Source organism: Zea mays, chromosome 2 (genome assembly GCF_902167145.1).
Source record: "Zea mays cultivar B73 chromosome 2, Zm-B73-REFERENCE-NAM-5.0, whole genome shotgun sequence".
Lineage (NCBI taxonomy): Eukaryota > Viridiplantae > Streptophyta > Magnoliopsida > Poales > Poaceae > Zea > Zea mays.
In genome coordinates this window covers 173,063,538-173,089,592 of record NC_050097.1, presented here as the reverse complement: position 1 = coordinate 173,089,592, position 26,055 = coordinate 173,063,538, and the positions used below count along the sequence as shown (strand labels likewise).

The window sequence follows — 26,055 nt, the reverse complement described above, 5'->3', positions numbered from 1 at the left end:
GCCCTCTTACAGAGGGTTGGCCGCGCGGGGAAGGACGGGACGGCGCTCGCGTGAGGCCGCTCACTCCCTCCCGCGTGGACGCTTGTAACCCCCTACTGCAAGCGCACCAGACCTAGGCGCGGGACAAACACGAAGGCCGCAGGATTTCACCTCTCACGCCTGTCTCCCTCCGGCTTCTTCCCCCCTTCGCGCTCCGTCTCGCGCCGACCCATCTGGGCTGGGGCACGCGGCGACAATTTACTCATCGGTCCAGGGACCCCCCGGGTTCGAAACGCCGACAGTACTGTCTAGTTATTGTGGATGATTATTCTCGCTTCACTTGGGTATTCTTTTTGCAGGAAAAATCTCATACCCAAGAAACCTTAAAGGGATTCTTGAGACAGGCTCAAAACTAATTCGGCTTAAGGATCAAGAAAATTAGAAGCGACAACGGGACGGAGTTCAAGAACTCACAAATTGAAGGCTTCCTTGAGGAGGAGGGGATCAAGCATGAGTTCTCCTCTCCCTAAACACCACAACAAAATGGTGTAGTAGAGAGGAAGAATCGAACTCTATTCGACATGGCTAGAACCATGCTTGATGAGTACAAGACATCGGATCGGTTTTGGGCCGAGGCGGTCAACACCGCCTGCTACGCCATCAACCGGTTATATCTACACCGAATCCTCAAGAAGACATCATACGAACTCCTAACCGATAAAAAGCCCAACATTTCATATTTTAGAGTCTTTGGTAGCAAATGCTTTATACTTGTTAAGAGAGGTAGAAAATCTAAATTTGCTCCTAAGACTGTAGAAGGCTTTTTACTAGGATATGATTCAAACACAAGGGCATATAGAGTCTTTAACAAGTCCTCTGGACAAGTTGAAGTTTCTTGTGACGTTGTGTTTGATGAGACTAACGGCTCTCAAGTAGATCAAGTTGATCTTGATGAGATAGGTGATGAAGAGGCTCCGTGCATCGCGCTAAGGAACATGTCCATTGGGGATGTGTGTCCTAAAGAATCCGAAGAGCCTCCAAATGCACAAGATCAACCATCCTCCACGCAAGCATCTCCACCAACTCAAAATGAGGATGAGGCTCAAGTTGATGAAGTAGAAGATCAAGCAAATGAGCCACCTCAAGATGACGGCAATGATCAAGGGGATATGCAAATGATCAAGACAAGGAGGATTAAGAACCAAGACCGCCACACCCAAGAGTCCACCAAGCAATCCAACGAGATCACCCCGTCGACACCATCCTCGGCGACATTCATAAGGGGGTAACCACTAGATCTCGTGTTGCACATTTTTGTGAACATTACTCTTTTGTTTCCTCTATTGAGCCACACAGGGTAGAGGAAGCACTTCAAGATTCGGATTGGGTGGTGGCGATGCAGAGGAGCTCAACAACTTCACTAGGAATGAGGTATGGCATTTAGTTCCACGTCCTAATCAAAATGTTGTAGAAACCAAGTGGGTTTTCCGCAACAAGCAAGACGAGCATGGTGTGGTGACAAGGAACAAAGCCCGACTTGTGGCCAAAGGATATTCACAAGTCGAAGGTTTGGATTTCGGTGAAACCTATGCACCCGTAGCTAGGCTTGAGTCAATTCGTATATTATTAGCCTATGCTACTTACCATGGCTTCAAGCTTTATCAAATGGACGTGAAGAGTGCCTTCCTCAATGGACCAATCAAGGAAGAGGTCTATGTTGAGCAACCTCCCGGCTTTGAAGATAGTGAGTACCCTAACCATGTCTATAAACTCTCTAAGGCGCTTTATGGGCTCAAGCAAGCCCCAAGAGCATGGTATGAATGCCTAAGAGATTTTCTTATCACTAATGGCTTCAAAGTCGGAAAGGCCGATCCTACTTTATTCACTAAAACTCTTGAAAATGACTTGTTTGTATGCCAAATTTATGTTGATGATATCATATTTGGGTCTACTAACGAGTCTACATGTGAAGAATTTAGTAGGATCATGACACAAAAATTCGAGATGTCAGTGATGGGGGAGTTGAAGTATTTCTTAGGATTTCAAGTAAAGCAACTCCAAGAGGGCACCTTCCTAAGCCAAACGAAGTATACTCAAGATATTCTAAGCAAGTTTGGGATGAAGGATGTCAAACCCATCAAGACACCCATGGGAACCAATGGGCATCTCGACCTCGATGAGGGAGGTAAGTCCGTGGATCAAAAGGTATATCGGTCGATGATTGGCTCTTTACTCTATTTATGTGCATCTCGACCGGATATTATGCTTTCTGTATGCATGTGTGCAAGATTCCAAGCCGACCCTAAGGAAGCTCACCTTACGGCCGTAAAACGAATCTTGAGATATTTAGTTTATACTCCTAAGTTTGGGCTTTGGTATCCTAGGGAATCCACTTTTGATTTGATTGGTTATTCGGATGCCGATTGGGCAGGGTGTAAAATTAATAGAAAGAGCACATCGGGGACTTGCCAGTTCTTGGGAAGCTCCTTGGTGTCTTGGGCTTCAAAGAAGCAAAATTCCGTAGCTCTTTCTACCGCCGAGGCCGAGTACATTGCCACAGGCCATTGTTGCGCACAACTACTTTGGATGAGGCAAACCCTTAGGGACTACGGTTACAAATTAACCAAAGTTCATCTTCTATGTGATAATGAGAGTGCCCGCATGGCGGATAATCCCGTTGAGCATAGCCGCACTAAACACATAGCTATTCGGTATCACTTTTTAAGGAATCACCAACAAAAGGGAGATATCGAAATTTCATATATTAACACTAAAGATCAATTAGCTGATATCTTTACCAAGCCTCTTGATGAACAAACCTTTAACAAACTTAGGCATGAGCTAAATATTCTTGATTCTAGGAACTTCTTTTGTTGAATTGCACACATAGCTCATTCATATACCTTTGATCATGTCTCTTTCATATACTATGACTAATGTGTGTTCAAGTGAATTTCAAACCAAGTCATAGGTGTATTGAAAGGGAAGTGGAGTCTTCGGCGAAGACAAAGGCTTCCACTCCGTAACTCATCCTTCGCCGTCGCTCCGAGCAACTCTCCGTCGTTGGTGTTGGGGCGAAGGCAAAGACGCCACCCTTTGCTCGAGGCCTTCGCTGCAGTCGTTGGTCCGACGGAGATAAAACGGGCAGGGACACCCTTCGCTCGACACGACATCAGACGAAGGCCTGCGACGAGGTCATCCCACCGTGCGGCCTCGTCCAGCTCGGAGGCCCACGTGTGATCCAGCCCATTGTAACGGGCCCTGCGTGGCCGCTGCGTGTTACGGGCCTAACTTGTAAAGGCATTCCTGTAATTACAGTCGGTAACCCTGCTTTATGGGAATATTCTGGGGATAACCTAGGTGTCTGAGGGCACATGCGTCCTTAACACAAGACGTTGGGCGCTCAGATACCTATAAATACCCCCGCACAGTGCCAGTGAGAGGCCAGATTAACAAAGCTATTGCCATCTTGCGCGAGAACCCTGTTAACGTCCCTGTTCACCCTTGGTGGATCCCCTTGCAACTGAGAGCAAGTTCCAACATTTGGCGCCCACCGTTCGTGCTACGAGAAAACCACCCGCAATGGCACCCAAGAAAGCTAACCCGAAGGCTGACGAGGCTGCGAAGGCAGCACTACTTGCTGCAAGAAAGGGCAAGGCCCTCGCCCTCACCCAATCCACCCACCAAGAGGCCACTGAAGACGACGTTCTCCGCACCTGCGAAGACGACACTCTTCGCACCTGCGGCCCTGAAGGACAATCGCAGCCACCCCCAGGCTTTGCCACACTGGAGGGCGCGGACCTCACTAGCCAAAGTGCGGCAAATGATACGCGACGAAGAACAGAAGGCCCAGGACCTCGAGCGGGAGATCGCGCTGATGCAGCGCGAAGGCCACCTTGGCCTGCAGCACGGGCCACCCCTGCAGCAGCGCGCACAACTGGAAGACACGCGCGAAGGCCACCTCGGCCTGCAGCATGGGCCACCCCTGCAACAGCGCGCACAACCGGAAGACCAACGTTTCCCCCAGCGCGACCACACCTTCCCGCACGCCGCGCCATTCCAAGGGGTCAACTACCTTAACGAGCGAAGTCCCCTGGCGCCACACCTGCAAGTGATGCCTTGGCCCGCTAACTTCCGGGCAGGGACCTATCCCAAGTACAACGGCAGCACCGACCCAGCACAATACATAATGAGTTATTAGGTCGCCGTTGCATCTTCCGGAGGGGACGACGCCACAATGGCCAAGTCTTTCATCATCGCCCTCGAAGGCCCAGCTCTCACCTGGTTCACCAGGTTGCCTCCGCTGTCCATTGATTCCTGGAGAAGCCTCTGGGACAAGTTCCTGCTCAACTTCCAAGGGTACCACCCAGACACCGACGCCTTGGCCGAACTCTCGCTCTGCAAGCAGCTGGAAAAGGAGACTCTGCGGGAGTATTACCGTAAATTTTTAACACTCAAGTCACAGCTGCCCTCAGTCGATGACCAGATCGCTATCCACTACGCTATCAGTGGCCTTCGCGCCGGCGTCCTCTATAGCCACTGCATCAGAGATCCGCCAAAGAACCTCCAGGAATTATATCAGCTGTTTGTAAAATACGCCAAATCCGAAGAGCTCCACCAGCGCAAGGTCGAGTCTCAAAGGAAGCCCAAAGATGCTCCACAGTCCAGCCGCACGTGGACGAGGACTCCGCAGCCAGACTCCGGTCGAGACGGCCGCAATCAACAGCAAGTGCACAACATCGCCAACCAGCACCCCGCTGCTGACGCCCCTCGTCGCCTGGAATATCCCCCCCAGGGCCGCGGAAATGGAACTCGCGGTAGGGGTCGGGGGCGTGCGCAGCCGCCGCGCCGATTCTACTGCCTCTTCCATGGCGAAGACTGCGCCCACCAAACCAAATACTGCCCAGAAACGAAGGCCACCAGAGACAGGATGGCACGGGTGCAGCCAGCCGACAACCCCAGAGTTGTCGCACACACATACCAGCAACCCCCTCCACCATATATCCACGCCCCCGCCTCGCATCCACCGCACCACGCTTACCAACACCATCAGGAAGTACAAATCGTACCTCCCCCACCCCCACCACCACACCAGCAACATCAAAACATCCCCCACGCCCCGAAGCAGGAAGACTTCGCCGATCAGCCGTATCGCGGAGTCATTCACATGATAACTGGGGGGTCCACCACTGACTTCGACACAAAGCGGCAGAAGCGGGACCACTACCGCAACATCAACCACGTCGCCGTCACTGGCCCAGTCGTGCAGACAAAGTGGTCCCACATACCGCTAACCTTCGACGCACGAGACGTCGACCTGCGCAGCGCCCCCCACTGCGACGCCATGGTTATCAATTGCAGCGTGGCAGGCTGGGACCTGCACAAAGTCCTAGTTGACAATGGCAGTCAGGCGGACATCATCTTCCTCCATGCCTTCGATCGCATGGGCATAAGCCACAGCCTGCTCAAGCCTTCGGACAACCCGTTGTATGGCTTCGGCGGCAAGGGCACCTTTCCTGTCGGCAAAATAGAGCTGCCTCTCTCCTTCGGTGTAGCACCCAATGCCCGAAGTGAGCAAGTAACCTTTGATATTGTGGATATGGTATATCCATACAATGCCATCATGGGTCGGGGCTCCATCAATAAGTTCGAAGCAGCCATTCACGGACTGTACCTATGTATGAAGATACCAGGTCCGTTAGGCGTTATTACGGTCTACGGCAATCAACAGACTGCACACAACATAGAGCGGGACTTCGTACCCGGTCAGAGAAACGTGCACTGCCTCATGGCCCAGCGCGAGGTCCCCGCGCCCGCCAGCCCAACCGATAAACAGCACGACAAGGCACAACTGCAGAGCAACGATGGGACCAAGACTGTCCCCCTCGACCAGGCCACGCCCAAGCAGACAGTCACTATCAGCGAAGACCTCACTTCGCATGAAGAGGAGAAGCTCCTCTGCTGCCTGTCCAAGAACAAAGATGTCTTCGCCTGGTCAGCCCTCGACCTGGTCGGGGTCAGCCGATCCATAATCGAGCACAGCTTGGGAATCGACCCTTTGGTGAGGCTGAAAAAACAGCGGCTTCGCAAGATGTCCAACGAGAAGACAGAGGCCGCCAAGGCAGAAGTGCACCGCCTCCTGGAAGCCAAATTCATCGAGCCGGTGGCTTACCCCACATGGCTCTCCAACGTTGTGATGGTGCAGAAAAAGAGCGGGAAGTGGCGAATGTGCATCGACTTCACCAGTCTCAATAAGGCCTGCCCAAAGGACAACTTCCCGCTGCCGCGGATCGACAAAATAGTCGATAGCGCGGCCGGATGCGAAGTCATGTCACTCCTCGACTGCTTCTCCGGTTACCACCAGATATACATGAAGGAGGAAGACAAGGCTAGCACCAGCTTTATAACACCCTTCGGCACATTTTGCTTCATCAGAATGCCGGAGGGACTCAAGAACGTCGGGTCCACCTTCTCCAGGCTTACCAAGACAGTGCTCGACGGGCAAGTTGGTAGAAATATATTCACATATGTGGACGACATCGTCGTCGCTAGCAAGAGCAAGGCGGACCATCTCACTGACCTCGCCGAGACATTCGCGAACATGCGAGACGCACGACTCCGCCTAAACCCGAAAAAGTGCGTCTTCGGCGTTCGCCAAGGCAAAATATTGGGCTACCTGGTATCACACCGCGGCATCGAGGCCAACCCAACCAAAATTCAAGCCATCATAAACATGACACCTCCGCAGTCCGCCAGAGGCGTCCAACGCTTGACGGGGAGATTGGCCGCCCTCAATAGATTCATCTCCAGATCCGCTGAGCGAAGTCTCCCTTTCCTCAAAACTCTCCGTGTCGCAAAAGACTTCGCTTGGGGACCAGAGCAGGCAGCGGCCTTCGCCTCATTAAAACAGTACCTGTCGGAGTTGGCAGTCCTTACAAGCCCCGACTCTTCACTACCTCTGTTGCTCTATGTTGCGGCTTCGCCGCATGCGGTCAGCGCGGCACTGGTGCAGGAGTAGACAGTTGAGGGCGTGATCAGGCAGTGCCCAATTTATTACGTCTCCGAAGTGCTGACGCCGTCCAAATGTAACATGACAGAGCTGGAGAAGATTGCCTACGCAGTCGTTATGTCTTCGCGCAAATTGCGCCATTATTTTGAAGCATTCAAGGTCCGGGTCACCTCAGATAGGGGACTCGGCGAATTATTCAGAAACCCGGAAGCATCGGTGAGGATTGCCAAGTGGGCGGCCGAACTCTCCGGCTACCACATCAATTTCGAGCCCAGGACAGCCATCAAGTCACAAGTCCTGGCAGACTTCGTCGTCGACTGGACTGGGCCAATAACACAGCCGGACCCGTCCGCAGAGAAGGTTTGGACGATCCACTGCGACGGCGCATGGTGCCATGCGGGGCAGGCGCCGCGGCAGTCATCACCTCGCCAACCGGAGTCAAGCACAGATATGTGGCTCGCCTCAGCTTCGCTCTGGAATCCGACAGATGCACAAATAACATAGCAGAAAACGAAGCAGTCATCCTCGGTCTCCACAAGCTGAGGGCCCTTGGGGTCACCACCTGCATCATCAGAACAGACTCCAAGGTAGTTGCCGGCCAGGTCGAGAAAGACTATGCAGCAAAGGACCCTGCACTCATGCAATACCTCGCGGCCATCCGAAGTCTCGAGAGACAATTCAAGGGATTCACTTTGCAGCATGTGGACCGGGCCAAGAATGAAGAGGACGACACATTGGCCAAGGCTGCCGCCAGAGGCGAGTCCCTGCCCTCCGACGTGTTCTACCATGTCATCGGCACACCAGCCGTCCGGAGCCCCGAAGGGCTCCAAATAACCATTGACAGCGAGGGCCACCGCATAGTCAACCTTATCATGACCGAAGACTGGCGGGCACCAATAACTCTATTCCTACAGGGGTATTATCACCCAACCGACATCAACGAGGCCAAGCGCCTCAAACATCGAAGCTGGGACTTCGCACTGATTGAGGGCCAACTCTATAAGAAGGGGGTCAGTCAGCCAATGCTCAAATGCGTCACCGAAACTGAAGGTGTCCAGATCCTACGCGAAGTCCACAGTGGTACCTGCGGCTCTCACGCAGGGCCAAGGGCCCTAGCTACTAAGGTGATCCGCCAAGGTTTCTACTGGCCCGCAATGATCTGCGCCGCAAATCAGGTCACAAGGTCCTGCAAAGCCTGCCAGAAGTTTTCCCCTCGATCAGGCAGCCCTTCGCAATTTACAAAGCTGATCGCCCACACATGGCCTCTCCAGCGCTGGGGCCTAGACATCGTCGGGCCCCTACCCACGGCTCAGGGGAACCTTAAGTTCGCCTTCGTCGTTGTCGAATACTTCACCAAATGGATCGAGGCAAGGGCTGTCTCCACAATAACATCAAAGACTGCCCAAAAATTCTTTTGGCAAAACATTGTTTGCCACTTCGGAGTACCGTCCGAACTAACAGTCGACAACGGCAAGCAGTTTGACAGCCAAGACTTCAAGGATTTTTGCTTCTCCATCGGCACCAAGCTTGCCTTCGCCTCAGTCTATCACCCGCAGTCCAACGGAGTTGTGGAACGCGCCAACGGAAAAATCTTCACAGCTGTCAAAAAGATGCTCCTCGACGAAAAAAGGGCAAGTGGGCCGATTTGTTACCCGAGGCGGTCTGGGCACTAAACACGACTGAGTGCAGGGCGACCGGGTTCACTCCTTTCCGCCTTCTATACGGATCGGAGGCAATTACCCCACAAGAAATAAAACATGGGTCCCCGCGAACAGTTCCTTCAGCCGTCCCCGACGTGGTCGAGCCCACGTCAAAGGATCTCATCGATGGAGACCGAGTCTTCGCCCTACAAGCTCTAAACAAATACCAAGCCCAGACAAAAGCATGGCGCGACCATGCAGTCATCCCAAGGGAATTCAGCGAAGGGGACCTCGTACTCGTCTGAACAGCTCGGACAGAGTCCAGGGGCAAGTTGGAGCCCAGGTGGGAGGGCCCCTTCATAGTCAAGACGAAAGCTTCCCCCAGCGCTTACAGGCTCACAACGCCAAGCGGCGAAGACCTGGAGCACTCCTGGAACATTGACAACCTCCGCAAATTTTTTTGTTTGACTCATCAGGGCTGATTCGCCCTTGTAATTCGCAAAAACAATTTTATTCTGGCCCGCACTCTTTTCCTCCCGGGGGGTGAGGTTTTTAACGAGGCGGAGCCATGTAATATATGTGTGAAAAATCCCCCGCAAAAACATGCGTCGAAAAAAGACCGCGACGACGGTCTTCGACATTCGACCAATACGAGGTCACCGCGAGGCTCAGCGCTAGCCACCCTCGCGTGCGACAAATCGGCGCAGAAGTCGCCTAAGGGTGCAGCCGGACTAGCACAACAAGTGCGAAAAACCGAAGTCTACCGCGAAGACTATCCGTGCAAAAGTCGCCTAAGGGTGCAGCCGGACTAGCACAACAAGTGCGAAAAACCGAAGTCTACTGCGAAGACTATCCGCGCAGAAGTCGCCTGAGGGTGCAGCCGGACTACCACAACAAGTGTGAAAAACCGAAGTCTACCGCGAAGACTATCCGTGCAAAAGTCGCCTAAGGGTGCAGCCGGACTAGCACAACAAGTGCGAAAAACCGAAGTCTACCGCGAAGACTATCCGCGCAGAAGTCGCCTGAGGGTGCAGCCGGACTAGCACAACAAGTGCGAAAAACCGAAGTCTACCGCGAAGACTATCCGTGCAAAAGTCGCCTAAGGGTGCAGCCGGACTAGCACAACAAGTGCGAAAAACCGAAGTCTACCGCGAAGACTATCTGTGCAGAAGTCGCCTAAGGGCGCAGCCGGACTAGCACAACAAGTGCGAAAAACCGAAGTCTACCGCGAAGACTATCCGTGTGGAAGTCGCCTAAGGGTGCAGCCGGACTAGCACAACAAAAGCAAAAACGACCACACCAAACTGTCCGCGCCAAGACTGACTATATGCGCACCAGTCCAGCATAACAAACACACCTGACCAAGTACATAACGCCTTCGCAAGCATAGCCAAATGTGCGGGGGCACACAACCTCATCATACAAGCCTTTACACATGTACAAGCGAGGGCACCACACTCTACATCGGCTCAACCTTAGGAATAATTCCCATCTCCCTATAGTTAAATAACATTATCCTAAGCTCCTCACCCGCAAAAAGACTTCGCAATTCCCCTTCACCTGTACTCACGGCGGCTGGCAAGGACAACAGTTCCTGCCGGCCAGCCCTACTCACACGAAGCCGACCTCCCTCCGCCCCACTCACTCTACGCTTCACAACCGCCCTTCACCGCCGGCGCCCGGTACTCGGACCAGGCACATCTTCTGTGTCCGCAGCGTGCGATGAAGCTTCCGCCACGGCCACATCCAAGGCCGCAAAGTAGTCCAAGTCCTCCTCCGACGACTCCTCAGTCCACTCAACCGAGCTCCCAGAGTCAGCAAAATCAAAAAACTCAGACGCAGACCCATCATATTCATTACCATCATCCACGGTCGAAGCCGCCAAAAAATCAATAGTGGCGGTTGCGTGCGCAGGCCCAAAATCTTGAACCTGCGCAGCAACCAAAATTCAGCAACATATCCAAAATTCCCTAACTACCCACACCCACTACGCCACCTGTGAGGACCCAGCCGTTGTGGGAGCCTCCGCTGTCACCTCCGCTGTTGCCTCCGCCGCCACCGTCGCAGGATCCTCAACCCTCGGCGCAGCGGCTGCGGGGGCATCAGGAGCGCCTTTAGCGGTCTCTGGGGGCGGGCCTCCGCCGGCCGCAGCGGCTGCGGGGGCATGAGGAGCGCCTTCGGCAGTTTCCGGGGGCGGCTCCAGGGCGGCCTCGGACACGGCCTCCGCCGGGTTCGACTCCGGGTCAAACAGCGCGCTGTTCAACGCCCTGAAATCATCCACCCTCTCGCCACGTGCCGCCTAAGACACAGCACACAAATTCAGCAAACCCACACATAGCCCACATCCAACAAACATCAAATAAAAGCCAAACGTTACCTGAGCCCTCGCCGTCTCGGCCCGCTCCCTGACCACCTCTCGACCGTGCGGACCCCACATCCGGTCGTAAATGGCTCCGGCGGATTCCTTCACTATAGGGTCCTCAACCTTGTAGATATCTCGTTCAAAATCCTCATCAGCTTGGTCGAAGACCTCAAAGTGCCGACACCCTTCGCGAGAGAGCGCGTTCATCGCCCCCTTGCAGGTGACCAGGGAGGCATACGACATAAACCCCTCCACGGTAGTGGGGAGTGCCTGCAACTCCTCCTGCACCCACTCCAGGCAGCGAAGTCCGGGCTCTCGGTCCGACACTTCGAAGTCACCGGTCCGCGCGCCCAGCTCATGGTATGAATCCATAAGCTGTTTGCGCGTCCGCTCAGCCTCCGCGCGCGTCGCGGCCTCGGTCCTCTCCACACGGCTCTGCAGAGCGTTGAGCCGCTCCCCCAACTGCTCGGCGCGCTCCCTGGCAAGATTGCCCTCCGCCCGCGCCAAATTGGCCTCCGCCAGCGCAGCCTGCGCCTTGGCGAGGGCCTCATTGGCCTCCCTCCTCTCCTCCACCAATCGGCGCCGGAGGTCAGTCTTCTCCCCCTCCAGCGCGGCCACCTTGTCCGCCAGCTTGCGGCACTTACTGTCGGCGGCCGATTTTTCCTGGACGGCGTCGGCATGTTGCGTCTGAAGTCTCTCGACTTCGGCAGACACAACCGCCGTGAGGGCCCCCGACGCCGCGCGGTCTGCGAAGTCAGCCGCCTGCAAAACACACGTAAGACCACGGCCCCAACAAAGCCGATAAAAAAACCGAAGTCTAGCTCAACGTACCTGACTTAGTGCCTCCTTCATCTCCTTCAGCCGGCGGGACACAGCGCCCGCCTCGTCCCTGACAGCGGCGAGTGTCGGCATCTCGCCTCCGGCACTAAGCACACCGCCCTTCGCCTTCGGCACGACGGCAGCCGTCGTGGTCGCCGCGGCAGGCGCAACAATAACAAGTTGGCCTTCGTCCGACCCTGCGACGTATCAACTAACTTAAAAAAACGAACCAACGACTTACCACCAAGATAGTCGTCCACACTAATATCGGTGGCGAAGTCGGCGACGCCCTTGCTCGGCGACGGCAACCCTCGGGCTGCCTTCGCAACCTCCGGCACCCTGCTGGACGCCGGCACAGCCTTCGCAGGCCTAGAACCACCGGCGCCAGCCGCAGCCTCCGGCGCCTTGCTAGATGCAGGAACGGCTGACTTCGCCGCCAGCGGCGGCTTGCCTCCACCGGGGGCAGCAGCCTTCGCAGCCCCTCGCTGCCTCTTCGGCCTGGCTTCATGAAGCCTAACAACCGCCTGGCGCTTCTGTGCAGCTCCCTGGCGATCCTTGTCCATCACTGCCAACACAACAGCAGCAATATTCCGCCTGTAAGGAAACACTTTCCATTCACGAACCATGCGAGATGTAAAAGAGTCTTCGCCGGCCGCGCGGGGGATAGGAACATTCCTAGGCCACCAACCCCCGGTAACCCTCAGCATCCGCGCCGAAGACTCCCGGAGCTCGGGCGAAGACATCCTTCCCCCCAGGGCCGCGCATGTCCTCATCAATTCTCTAGCAAAACCATCGGAAACCCCAAGTCCTCCCATAGCAGTACCTAGTTTCCTCTTCTTAGAGGATGGGGCGGCCGCCGGCGTAGGGTCGTCTCCAGACTCTACCACCGGCTTCTTCACGCGGCGGTCCACATCGTCTTGGCCGAGATAGCCATTATACGGCAGTCGATTTAATTCAAAAACCCTGTTCAAACGGTCATTCGACCCGCGGATATCCCAGCTACGCTGGCCCTCTGTTCTCGGCACGTACCGACCAACGATCCGCACTGCCCCATCCTCCGCCTCACGCACAAAGGCGGCCGGATCGTGGCTTTGCAGATCCAGCGCGAAGGCAGGACTTCGCACCAGCTTCCCACCATGGGAAGGCATCTGGCGAGGGCACACTTCGCCCAACGCCCAGCCATGAGCCAAGAGCCATACCCCATACGCCACGAATTCTTCAACCAAATCACGCCCACTGCTCAGGCCGGCGGCGCACCGAAGGGCCCCTTCGTCCGCATCCTCCTCCGCCACCTCAAAGGGTGGGTATGCTGAGTAAAAATGCGAGCACATCTCGGACACGGGGAGCCCCTCATGGTCTTCGACGGTACCCTCCGCGACGTAAAACCAAAACTCATTCCAATTGCCCCACTTGTTGCGGGCGCAAGGAACCAACTCGACTACCTCCATCGTGGTCTTGCCGGTCTTCGGCGTAAACGTACAGGACCCAAACTGGGCAACTTCATCTCCAATCATCCTCTTCTGCCAGTGCAGGCAATAGTACTTTGCAAAGACTTCGACTGATGGCTGTCCGCCGTACGAAGTCGTCGCCCAAACATACTTCGACAGAGCCACCACGGCATTCGGAGTCAGCTGTATTCGGCGTCTCCTCAGACGAGGCGTCGGCCGGCGGCATAGCGGCAGCAGAAGAAGAAGAGGTCGGCATCGCTACGTACCGTCGGCGGCGGCGGGCGGTTTGCTTCACTCGAGCCAGATCTCTGGCGAACAAGAGCAAGGAGGGCAGACGAGCAGCAAGACGGTGGAAAAGGCGGCTAGGGTTTTCATGGAGCGCGGAAAGTGGAGTTCAAAAAGTGCCGACCCCCGCCCCCTTTTATACACAGGGCGCGGCGCTTCGGGAAACCCACAGTCCAACAGTACGGTGTCAATCAACGGTCATGTCAAAAACCCTCGCGGAACCACTTCGAGCGAGGGCAGCGTCTCCGCCATCTAGCGACGTCTTCGGCACCAGATGACTTTGTCGAACTGGTCCCTCGGAGGGCAAATGTTGGGGCGAAGGCAAATACGCCACCCTTCGCTCGAGGCCTTCGCTGCAATCGTTGGTCCGACGGAGATAAAACGGGCAGGGACACCCTTCGCTCGACACGACATCAGACAAAGGCCTGCGACGAGGTCATCCCACCGTGCGGCCTCGTCCAGCTCGGAGGCCCACGTGCGATCCGGCCCATTGTAACGGGCCCTGCGTGGCCGCTGCGTGTTACGGGCCTAAATTGTAAAGGCATTCCTGTAATTACAGTTTGTAACCCTGCTTTATGGGAATATTCTGGGGATAACCTAGATGTCTGAGGGCACATGCGTCCTTAACACAAGACGTTGGGCGCTCAGATACCTATAAATACCCCCGCACAGTGCCTGTGAGAGGCCAGATTAACAGAGCTATTGCCATCTTGCGCGAGAACCCTGTTTAACGTCCCTGTTCACCCTTTTTGGATCCCCTTGCAACTGAGAGCAAGTTCCAACAGTTGGTATAATCTTCACTCCTATGTCTTTTACCAAAGGGGGAGAAAGTAATTTCAAGGGCTCTAATGATTCTGTTTTTGGCGATTTATGCCAAAGGGGGAGAGAGCATGAGCCCAAAGCAAAAGGACCGCACCACCACCTAAATTTAAAAATGATTTTCAATTGGAAATTTCAATTTGATATCTTATTGTGTTCAAAAGGGGGGAGAAAGTTGTATTTTCAAAATCGATACCTTAAAACCCTCTTGAACACTAAGAGGAGGATTTCATTTAGGGGGAGTTTTGTTTAGTCAAAGGAAAAGCATTTGAAACAGGTGGAGAAAATTTCAAATCTTGAAAATGCTTCGCAAAATCTTATTCAATTTACCTTTGACTATTTGCAAAAGAACTTTGAAAAGGATTTACAAAAGAAATTGCAAAAACAAAACATGTGGTGCAAGCGTGGTCCAAAATGTCAAAAATTAAAGAAACAATTCATGCATATCTTATAAGTATTTATATTGGCTCAATTCCAAGCAACCTTCGCACTTACATTATGCAAACCAGTTCAATTATGCATCTCTATACTTGCTTTGGTTTGTGTTGGCATCAATCACCAAAAAGGGGGAGATTGAAAGGGAATTAGGCTTACACCTATTTCCTAAATGATTTTGGTGGTTGAATTGCCCAACACAAATAAATTGGACTAACTAGTCTGCTCTAGTGTATAAGTTATACAGGTGCCAAAGGTTCACACTTAGCCAATAAAAAGACCAAGAATTGGGTTCAACAAAGAGAGCAAGGGATAACCGAAGTGTGCCCTGGTCTGGCACACCGGACTGTCCGGTGCACCACCGGACAGTGTCCGGTGCACCAGGGGACTCCAAGCTAAACTTCGCACCTTCGGGAATTTTTAGAGGCGCTTCGCTATAATTCACCGGACTGTCCGGTGCACCACCGGACAGTGTCCGGTGCTCCAGAGGAGAGCGACTCTGAACTCGCCAGCTTCGGGAATCCGCTCCGCTATAATTCATCGGACATGTCCGGTGCACACCGGACTGTCCGGTGAGCCAGCGGAGCAACGGCTACTTCGCGCCAACGGTCGTCTGCAACGCATTAAATGCGCGCCAGCGCGCGCAGAGGAGCAGAGCACGCGCGGGTGGCACACCAGACAGTCTACAGGACTTGTCCGGTGCACCACCGGACAGCCAGGCGGGCCCACACGCCAGAGCTCCAACGGTCGGAACCCAACGGCCTGGTGACGTGGCTGGCGCACCGGACTGTCCGGTGCGCCATGCGACAGCAGCCTCCACCAAACGACTAGTTTGGTGGTTGGGGTTATAAATACCCCCAACCACCCCACATTCAAGTCATCCAAGTTTTCCACCTTACAACCATTTACAAGAGCTAAGCATTCAATACAAGACACACCCAAGTGATCAAATCCTCTCCCAATTCCACAAAAGCTTTAGTGTTAAGTGAGAGAGATTTGTTGTGTTCTTTTGAGCTCTTGCGCTTGGATTGCTTTCTTTCTCATTCTTTCTTGAGATCAAACTCACTTGTAATTGAGGCAAGAGACACCAATCGTGTGGTGATCCTTGTGGGAACTTTGTGTTCCAAGTGATTGAGAAGAAAAGCTCACTCGGTCTGAGGGACCGTTTGAGAGAGGGAAAGGGTTGAAAGAGACCCGGTCTTTGTGACCACCTCAACGGGGAGTAGGTTTGCAAGAACCGAACCTCGGTAAAACAAATCCGCGTGTCACACTCTTTATTCGCTTGCGATTTGTTTTATGCCCTCTCTCTCGAACTCGTTTCTATTTCTAACGCTAACCCGGCTTGTAGTTGTGATTAATTTTGTGAATTTCAGTTTCGCCCTATTCACCCCCCCCCCCTCTAGGCGACTTTCACAATTCACAAGAAAGCATTTCATTCCTTTTAATTTCTAAAGCAAGGGATTTTTGTGCATCTACAAACTTATCATGTTCTTCATACAAAAGATCCTCTTGCTTTTCTAATAACCTATTCTTATCATTCAATGCATCAATTAATTCATTAATCTTATCAACCTTAGTTCTATCTAGGCCCTTGAATAAACATGAATAGTCTATTTCATCATCGCTAGATTCTTCATCACTTGAGGAAGCGTAAGTACTAGTATTATGAGTGCTTACCTTCTTTTCCCTTGCCATGAGGCAGGTGTGATGCTCGTTGGGGAAGAGGGCCGACTTGTTGAAGGCGGTGGCGGCGAGTCCTTCGTTGTCGGAGTCGGACGACGAACAATCCGAGTCCCACTCCTTTCCAAGGTGTGCCTCGCCCTTAGCCTTCTTGTAAGCCTTCTTCTTTTCCCTCTTGTTCCCTTGTTCCTGGTCACTATCGTTATCGGGACAATTAGCGATAAAATGACCAATCTTACCACATTTTAAGCATGAGCGCTTCCCTTTCGTCTTGGTCTTGTTGGGATGCTCCTTGCGACCCCTTAGCGCCGACTTGAAACGCTTAATGATGAGGGCCATCTCTTCCTCATTGAGTCTCGCTGCCTCAACTTGTGCCACCTTGCTAGGTAGCACTTCCTTGCTCCTCGATGCTTTGAGAGCAACGGTTTGAGGCTCGTGGATTGGCCCGTTCAACGCATCGTCAACATATCTTGCCTCCTTGATCATCATTCGCCCTCTTACAAACTTTCCAAGTATCTCCTCGGGCGTCATCTTGGTGTACCTAGGATTCTCACGAATATTGTTCACAAGATGTGGATCAAGGACAGTAAAAGACCTTAGCATTAGGCGGACGACGTCGTGGTCCGTCCATCGCATGCTTCCATAGCTCCTTATTTTGTTGACGAGGGTCTTGAGCTGGTTGTACGTTTGGGTTGGCTCCTCGCCCCTGATCATTGCGAATCTCCCAAGTTCGCCTCCACCAACTCCATCTTGGTGAGCATGGTGACGTCGTTCCCCTCATGTGAGATTTTGAGGGTGTCCCAAATCTGCTTGGCGTTATCCAAGCCGCTCACCTTATGGTATTCATCCCTGTACAATGAAGCTAGAAGGACAGTAGTAGCTTGTGCATTTTTGTGAATTTGCTCATTAATGAACATGGGACTATCCGTACTATCAAAGTGCATTCCATTTTCTACTATCTCCCATATACTTGGATGGAGAGAGAACAAGTGGCTACGCATTTTGTGACTCCAAAATCCGTAGTCCTCTCCATCAAAGTGGGGGGTTTACCGAGGGGAATGGAAAGCAAATGAGCATTGGAACTTTGCGGAATACGAGAATAATCAAAGGAAAAGTTTGAATTAATCGTCTTCTTTTTCTCGTAGTCGTTGTCGTCGTCATTTTGGGAAGAGGAAGATTCGTCGCTGTCGTAGTAGACTATCTCCTTGATGTGCCTTGTTTTCTTCTTCCTCCCGTCTTTTCTTTTGTGGCCCAAGCCTGAGTCAGTAGGCTTGTCATCCTTTGGATCATTGACGAAGGACTCCTTCTCCTTATCATTGACCACCATCCCCTTGCCCTTAGGATCCATCTCTTTGGGCGATTAGTCCCTTTCTTGAAGAGAACGGCTCTGATACCAATTGAGAGCACCTAGAGGGGGGTGAATAGGTGATCCTGTAAAAACTTGAACTTATGCCACAAAACTTGATTAGGAGTTAGCACAATAAAGCCAAGTGGCTAGAGACGAGTTCTTGCAAGACACGATAACCACAAGAAGATCAACACAGATAGACAAGTGGTTTATCACGTGGTTCGACCAAGTCCAACACTTGCCTACTCCACGTTGTGGCGTCCCAATGGACGAGGGTTGCAATCAACCCCTCTCAAGCGGTCCAAAGACCCACTTGAATACCACGGTGTTTTGCTTTTTACTATATCCCGCTTGCGAGGAATTCCACAACTTGGAGCCTCTCGCCCTTACAATATGATGTTCACAAAGAAGCACGGAAGTAAGGCTGGGATGAGCAACGCACACAAGACACAAAATCAGAGCACAAACACGCACACAAGTCACAACTCGAGCTCACAACACAACCCAAAGAGTTCTCTACTCAAATGGAGCTCTAGTTGCTATCACAAAGAATCGAATGCGCGGAATTGGAGTCTTGGTGCTTAGGAATGCTTAGAGAATGCTTGGTATTCTCCTCCATGCGCCTAGGGGTCCCTTTTATAGCCCCAAGGCAGCTAGGAGTCGTTGAGAGCATTCCAGGAAGGCAATTCTTGCCTTCTGTCGCCTGGCGCACCGGACAGTCCGGTGCACCACCGGACACTGTCCGGTGCGGATTTCTTTCCTTCTTTGGCAAAGCCGACCGTTGGAGATTCAGAGCCGTTGGCGCACCGAACACTGTCCGGTGCACACCGGACAGTCCGGTGCCCCCTTCTGACTGTTGGCCCTGCCACGCGTCGCGCGCGGATTACGCGGCCGACCGTTGGCCGGGCCGACTGTTGGCTCACCGGACAGTCCGGTGAATTATAGTCGTACACCGTCGTCGAAGTCCCGAGAGCAGCCAGTTCGCCCGAGCCAGCCTGGCGCACCGGACACTGTCCAGTGCACCACCGGACAGTCCGGTGCACCCAGACCGAGCAGCCTTTTGGCTGTACACAGCCAACTTCTCCAAACTTGTTTCTCCTGTTTCTAGCACTTAGACACAATACATTAGTCTTCAAAACAATGTACTAAGTCCAGAAACATACCTTTAATCTTGATTTGCACTTCTTGAGTCCTTGGCACAATTTAACACTTAGGCACTTGTGTTGGACACTTAATCACCAAAATACGTAGAAATGGCCCAAGGGCACATTTCCCTTTCATTAACTCTGACACCAAATGGAACTCATTGCAGAATAATATCTTGGAATCCAATTGTGACATTGTTTGTATTCAGGAAACAAAAAAAGAATCCTTCGATGACTCATATCTTCGTCTTTTCTGCAATCGGAATTTAGATAAATTTGCTCATGGCCCTTCTATTGGAGCTTCTGGAGGATTCATCACTATTTGGAAAGGCTCCCTCTTTGAGGCTGAGGTAGTTGACCAGAATGCGTTTGGGCATACTATTCGTTTCTGATCTAATCTAAATGGTCAAGTCTGGTGGCTTTCCAACATCTATGCCCCTTGTTCCCCTCATGGAAGAGAAGTCTTTCTTGCCTGGTTTTCTAACCTTGAAATTGATGAAGACAAGCTTTGAATTTTTCTGGGTGATTTCAACATGATTAGATACCGGAAAATCGCAACAAGCTGGGTGGTGACCCTATTAGAATGCTCAATTTTAATGCGGCAATCAGTCAGCTGGGTTTACAAGAAATTCCTCTCAAAGGGCAAACTTTCACTTGGTCAAACATGCAACGTCAACCTTTGCTTGAAAAGCTAGACTGGTGCTTTGTCTCGCCAGCCTGGTCTTCCAATTTCCCCACCACTTTCCGATTATCCAGTACGCAGATGATACAATTATGATTTTGGAAGCGTGCCCTAGACAACTCTTCTTCCTTAAAGCGATGCTTAATTCTTTTGCTGACTCTACTGGGCTCCATGTGAATTATAACAAATCTAATATTTATCCCATCAATGTTTCAGAGCAGAAAATGGCAGTTCTAGCAAATACGTTCCACTGCAAGGTTGGGTCTTTGCCCTTCACGTATCTTGGGCTTCCTTTGGGGCTTAGAAAACCCAATTTGGAAGCATTCCTTCCTCTCATTCAGAAGATCGAAAGAAGACTCGCTTCAACTTCTATATTTCTTTCCCAGGCTGGTAGAATACAAATGGTCAACGCGTTATTTTCTTCTCTTCCAACCTACTACATGTGCACCCCGAAGCTCCCCAAAACTGTGATCAAACAGATTGACAAACTTCGACGGCATTGTCTTTGGAGAGGGGCAGACATAAATACAAAAAACCTCCTCAAGTTGATTGGAAGTCAGTCTGCAAGCCAAAAAATCAGGGGGGCCTTAAAGTCATCAATCTTGAGCTTCAGAATAAAGCGCTCCTTATGAAATGTCATCATAAATTCTATAATAGAGTCAACATCCTGTGGGTTAACATCATCTTGGACACTCACTACAGCAATTCTCTGCCTTCAGCTAAACCAGTTGGTTCGTTTTGGTGGAAAGATATTCTCAAAATTCAAGATTTATTTAAGGAAATTGCCCGAGTGGAGGTTGGAAATGGGAAAACTACTCTCCTCTGGCATGATCGATGGAATGGGCAGCGCACATCTGAAAGATTCCCGGAGCTTTGGTCTTTTGCATATGTCAGGGAGATTAACATTTATCAAGCTCGGTTGGCTTCCCCGAATGAATTGTTTCACATTCCCCTATCTGCTGAAGCGTTTGGGCAGCTACTTTCATTTCAGGACATTCTTGCTAATCTCCAATTGCATGATCACAATGATATTTGGCGTTGCAGTGGCTCTTCCAATCTGTTTTTATCTCAGAAGGTATATGCTCACTTGATTGGCACCCAGCAGTCGCACCCTCTCTTCTCTTGGTTATGGAAATCTAAATGTCAACCTAAACACAAAGTGTTTTTCTGGTTATTGCTCAAAAATAGATTGAATACCCGCTCCCTCCTCAGGCGACGTTCAATGCCCTTGGACTCCTTCACATGCGATAACTGCATCCTTCAGATTGAAGAGACGCTTATTCATCTCTTCTTCAGATGTAATTTTGCTCGGAGATGTTGGTTACTTTTGGGCTTCCTCCCGCCGCGTACTACGGATCTCCTGTATACCTTATTGAGGATTAGAAGGAGATTGCAAGTCCCTTGGAGACTAGAAACTATTATCATTATGACGTGGTGCATCTGGAAGTGCAGAAATAATTGGATTTTCAACGAGATCCCTCCTTCTGTTTCTGAGTGCAAAGCTATGTTCAGGATTGAATTTGTCTTATTGTGCCATCGAGTCAAGCCTAATCTTAAAGAAGATATCTCCACTTGGTTACTTCATTTGGGACTGTATCTCTTCCCTGCTTCTTCCATTGTTGTGTAATTTTTTTCTCTTTTCCTAAAACTTGGTTCTTTTTGAATTAATAAAATTACTGTAGAACCTTCTTACGGTACCGTTACTTAAAAAAAACTGCTAAACGGGCACGGCCGGCAGTCCCACGTAGCACTTCCGCGCTGCCCGCTGGAGGAAGGAGGAGCGGACAACAACGGCCGTGCAGCTCAGGACAGCTGGAGCCGCCGCAGGCCACCCGCGGCGCTCTCTGGCTGAGATCACAAAGCCACCAGCAGCCATACCCACATCCACATGACACTGCAATAGCGACAAGTGAGACAGCAAAGGAAGGGAATCACAAAGGATTGGTTTGAGAGGGCAAGACTCATGCAGCGGAAAAAGGAAAGATCCATCCACGGACCACGGGGGAGGGGGCAATTGTGAGCCATGGGGCGAGGGCGACTGCTGCTTCGCCGTGTCTCTCGGTCGCCATGGCATCAGCGCTACCAGCCACCCGATCATAGGTTGGTTTCTTCAAGGTCCGAGCAGTTGTAGACTATCTGGCGGCCGTGAGGCCGAGCACGCATGCGGCATGCAATGCAATACAATACACACAGAGAGGTCAGAGACAACGTACGAACGAGCAAGAAGAGAACAGCAGATGATGAAGACTCCACATGTCGGTTGAGTTAGACAGAGGCAAGAGGTTTCTCACTGATGATGGTGGTCGTCGTCGTTGTTGTCGCTACATAATAACGATAAAACAGAAGGAGCTACAAGAGCAGAGAGAGAGAGAGGGGGGGGGGGGGGGGAATAATCGATCCCTTGGCAGCAGATATTATACGCACACATGGTGATTGATGATTACAGGGGCCGGGGAAATTAAGGAGACCCCCACGCACGCACACGAACGCGACGCAGCTGCATGCTGGAACAAAAGCGACCGACGAGACCGGGCCACCGGCACAAACTTATTCTCCTCCCTCGCGCGCCCGCCTATCCGCCTCTCCCCACGCTAGATCGATCGATCGCCGTTGCTCCAGCACGCAGTCCAGCGAAGGCCTTTCTTTAGCTCTGCTCATCACGCGTTGCTCCTGAAGGAGCCGAGAGCCTTGATGGCGCCCGCCCGGAGGATGTACTGGTGGTAGAAGGCCGCGATGGCAGCGCCCAGGAGCGGGCCCACCCAGAAAATCCACTGCGAAATCAAAAAGGTCGTTAACGGCAAGGCACACACGCAGACGCATGTCACGCGCAGGCAGCGCAACCACACAAACATTTATTACAGCACGTACGTGGTCATCCCATGGCTTGTCCTTGTTGTAGACGACGGCGGCGCCCAGGCTCCTGGCCGGGTTGATGCCGGTGCCGGTGACGGGGATGGTGGCCAGGTGGACCATGAACACGGCGAAGCCGATGGGGAGGGGAGCCAGAACCTGTAGGAAACAAAGAAAGAAAAAAAAATGTTCGTATCATGCTTCGGCGATAACAGAATCCACTAGCTCACCTCTACTTAGAGATGGCCAAACGGACCGCCCGGCCCGTATTAGGCCCGGCCCGCCAGGCACGGTTAGGGAACCGAGCCGGGCCTGCTAAGCCCGCGGGCTTGATTCATTGTCCAAGCCCGGCCCGCAGCGGGCCTAAATGGGCCGGGCCGTTTAGCACGAAAAAAGCGGGCTAAACGGGCCGAAAAACACGTTTTAGTACAAAAAAACGGGCTTAACGTGCTTAGAGGTAAACGGGCCGTGCCGGACTGGCCCGCCGTGCCTAGTGTCCTGTCCGAGCCCGCCCGCTTATTCGTACCGGGCCGGCCCGGGCCCGCATAGAACCGGGCCGTGCCGGGCTCGGACCGAGCCCAAACAGCGTGCTTCGTACCAGGCTAAAATCTCTTCCTTAATCAATTTTGTATAAAAATAGTATTTTAGCCCTTCTAATCTCTTCCGTTTTTTTGGAATACCAAACTAACCCCTACTGAATGAGCTGGCGCCGAATGTTTTTTTTTCTTCCAAACTGAACTAAACAAGACGCCACACATGCGGCTAGCCGCTAGTGCCTGCTCCGTCACCCTCCTTGGAGTGGCCAGGCCAGTATCCGGCCTGTCAGCGTCAGGGGGGGCACTATTTGCGACGGCACGGGAAGCGCGACTAGCTAGTGGCTAACAAAAAAGGCGGTGCCGTCATGGCATGGCCCTGTGGCTGTGTGTCAAAGAAACTGTCAAGGGAAGAGACCAGACCACCGGCCTCTCCTCTCTTTTCCCGCCCGATCTGGCATGCTTTGGCTAATGGACACACGCCAAAAAACACAGGTCAGTGTGGCCTTGGCTTTAGTAGCTGGTGTGTGTGCAAGTCGCCGACCCGATCCACCCAAGTGACCACGTCCACGGCACCGCGTGTTTTTGCTGGACACACACGACTCGTACTTGACCGGGGGGTCGCGCAAAAAGGCATCACGTCGCCCAGTGTCCCCCGTCCAATGCTCACGCACGAAAGGGGGATATGCCCACCACTAGCGCAGCCCAGCGCAGTGCCTGCTAAAGTGACTGCTGAGTTTCACCTAGCCACACACATATGCGTGCATGCTGCCTTCGGATTCACGGATTCTGCACGTATATTTTGTACCGCTGCCGTGCACGGATTCTATCTGTGTGTGTGCTTAGGCCACCTCCAGCACCCTGAATAAATGACCGTACAGAGATTACACTGTTTACAGATTAGAGTTTAAAATAAGAAATTAGACGTATAAACAGTGTGTTGGAGATAGACATAGTAAAGATATAGTACGCACCACCATACGATGGTCGGCCAACTCCAGCAAAGTTTTTCTCCTCAAAACAACACGCGAAATTTAGGTGGATAGGCTCGCTGACAAGCCATTGGGACAACGCATGCACAAGGGAAGGGAGGTGCACGGACCAGCTCATCACGACAAGGACTGGATGGACCCGAGCCGGCGGACCATGTACTACTGTACGTACCCCTGCTACAGGGCCGGACCAGACCCCCAGCTCAGCTTTTTACACGATGGTCGATGGGGGGTGGATAAGGTCGGAGCTATGTCCGGCTCCGAAGATGGATGTCCTCTGTGGATGAGAGTACGGGACTCTTTAATAACGGCCATTATCACGACTATGAAGCCCTTAATGACGTGTTGTGCTATTTACTACTACTATTTGCTACCATGACTTCAGCTCTAGCTAACCTCCTCCCCTTGAACTCCAACAAACAAACAGCTACTGAGCTACAGTGTGTAGTACGACGAGTATGCGCGCTGCGCGCAGTAAGATCGAGGCACAAAAAGTAGTAGAAACATAAATAAAAGAGAAGGGAAGCTAAGAGAGGCGGTGGCGTTGGTCGGGGCCGGGTGGTGGCGTGGTGTGCTCACCGGGACGTGGGAGTCGCGGGCGTTGCGCTTGGGGTCGGTGGCGGAGAAGACGGTGTACACGAGCACGAAGGTGCCGACGATCTCGGCGCCGAGCCCCGCGCCGCGGGAGTAGCCGGACGCGAGCGAGTTGGCGCCGCCGCCGTACCGGTCGAAGTAGGCGCTCTGGAACGCCTTGACGAGGCCGACGCCGCAGACGGCGCCGAGGCACTGCGCCACCATGTACAGCAGCGCGCGCACCAGCGACACCTTGCGCGCCAGGAAGAGGCCGAAGGTGACGGCCGGGTTGATGTGGCCCCCCGAGATGCCGGCGGTGCAGTAGACCAGCACGAAGATCATGCCGCCGAAGGCCCACGCGATGCCCAGCACGCCCACGCCGCCGCACGCCGCGTCCGCCCCGGCCCCCGACGCAGACGCGTCCGTCTGGTGCTTGTACCCGATCACCGTCGCCACCGTCACGTACAGGAACAGCAGCGTCGCGATGAACTCCGCGATCACCGCGCGGTACAGCGACCACGAACCCAGCTCCGCCGCGTCCACCAGCGGCGCCGGCGGCGGGTCCGTGTAGTCCTTGGCGGCGAACTCCCCGCCGCCCGCGCCGCTCTGGACCACGTCGTCCTTGCCCATGGCCTCCCCCTCCGCCTCCTCCTCTAGAGACTAGACTTGCTTTAGCGTAGCAGCTGCGAGAGAGCGCGAGCAAGCTGGCGCCGCTTGCAACAAGGATGTTAAGGAATGGCCGAATGGATGAGTGCGTGAGGTGGGGGAGTGAGAGCGAGAGGGTGGAGCTATTTATGGAGGGAGCGGAGAGTAGGTAAGTGACAACACAGCATAATAGTGCTGCAAGGCTGGTGTGCGGGCCATGCCCCCCTCCCCCTCTGATTTATATTCATATTATATCACCTGATTCATAGAATGGACCAGAAAATCCAGACCAATTTCTATTTTCTATTTTTCAGAAACTTAAAATTGTGTTGCTAGGATTGAATGGCCTTCTCTTTTCTTCCACTCTGTTTTTTTTTTGTCTTTTAAAAGTAGGAGTGGTATATTTGCTGACGCTCTCGCGCTGTCTTTTTGGTTTTGTTTGCCTGCTGCAATCCAAGTCCAACGATGCTGGCCGTGCAAGCGATCTGCTACAAAGCCAAGGATATATATCCCCCACAATCCACGGCTGCTGGGGTATTTGTTTTCTTGGAAAACAAAATCGGCAGAAGTTTCCAGGGGATGGAATCCTGGGGAAAAAAAAAAGAAAAATACGACAAGATATTCTTTTAAAAGGACGAGATGTGACATGACAAGATATGCGGATCATTGGTTTCGCTTCGCTGTCAGACAATTCAAACAGCTAAAAAAATACTGACAAACCCCTCCCCCTACCCCTCTATCTCTCTATATGTTGTAAATTAAAAAACAAGGGATCCTGGTTTGGATTGAAGAAATATTTCTTGAATCCTAC

The 26,055-nt window shown here is 52.5% G+C and overlaps 1 protein-coding gene across 1 annotated transcript; it reads right to left on the bottom strand.

The window, feature by feature from the left end:
• Window positions 1-22,038: 22,038 nt before the first annotated feature.
• Window positions 22,039-25,348, bottom strand: LOC542644 (plasma membrane intrinsic protein 2). The gene is made up of 3 exons (NM_001112168.1): window positions 24,606-25,348; window positions 22,520-22,660; window positions 22,039-22,422 (listed from the first exon to the last, which is right to left on the bottom strand). The coding sequence occupies exons 1-3, from the start codon at window positions 25,227-25,229 to the stop codon at window positions 22,309-22,311; spliced, it is 879 nt and encodes a 292-aa protein (NP_001105638.1). The 5' UTR covers window positions 25,230-25,348; the 3' UTR covers window positions 22,039-22,308.
• Between the last annotated feature and the right edge of the window lie 707 nt (window positions 25,349-26,055).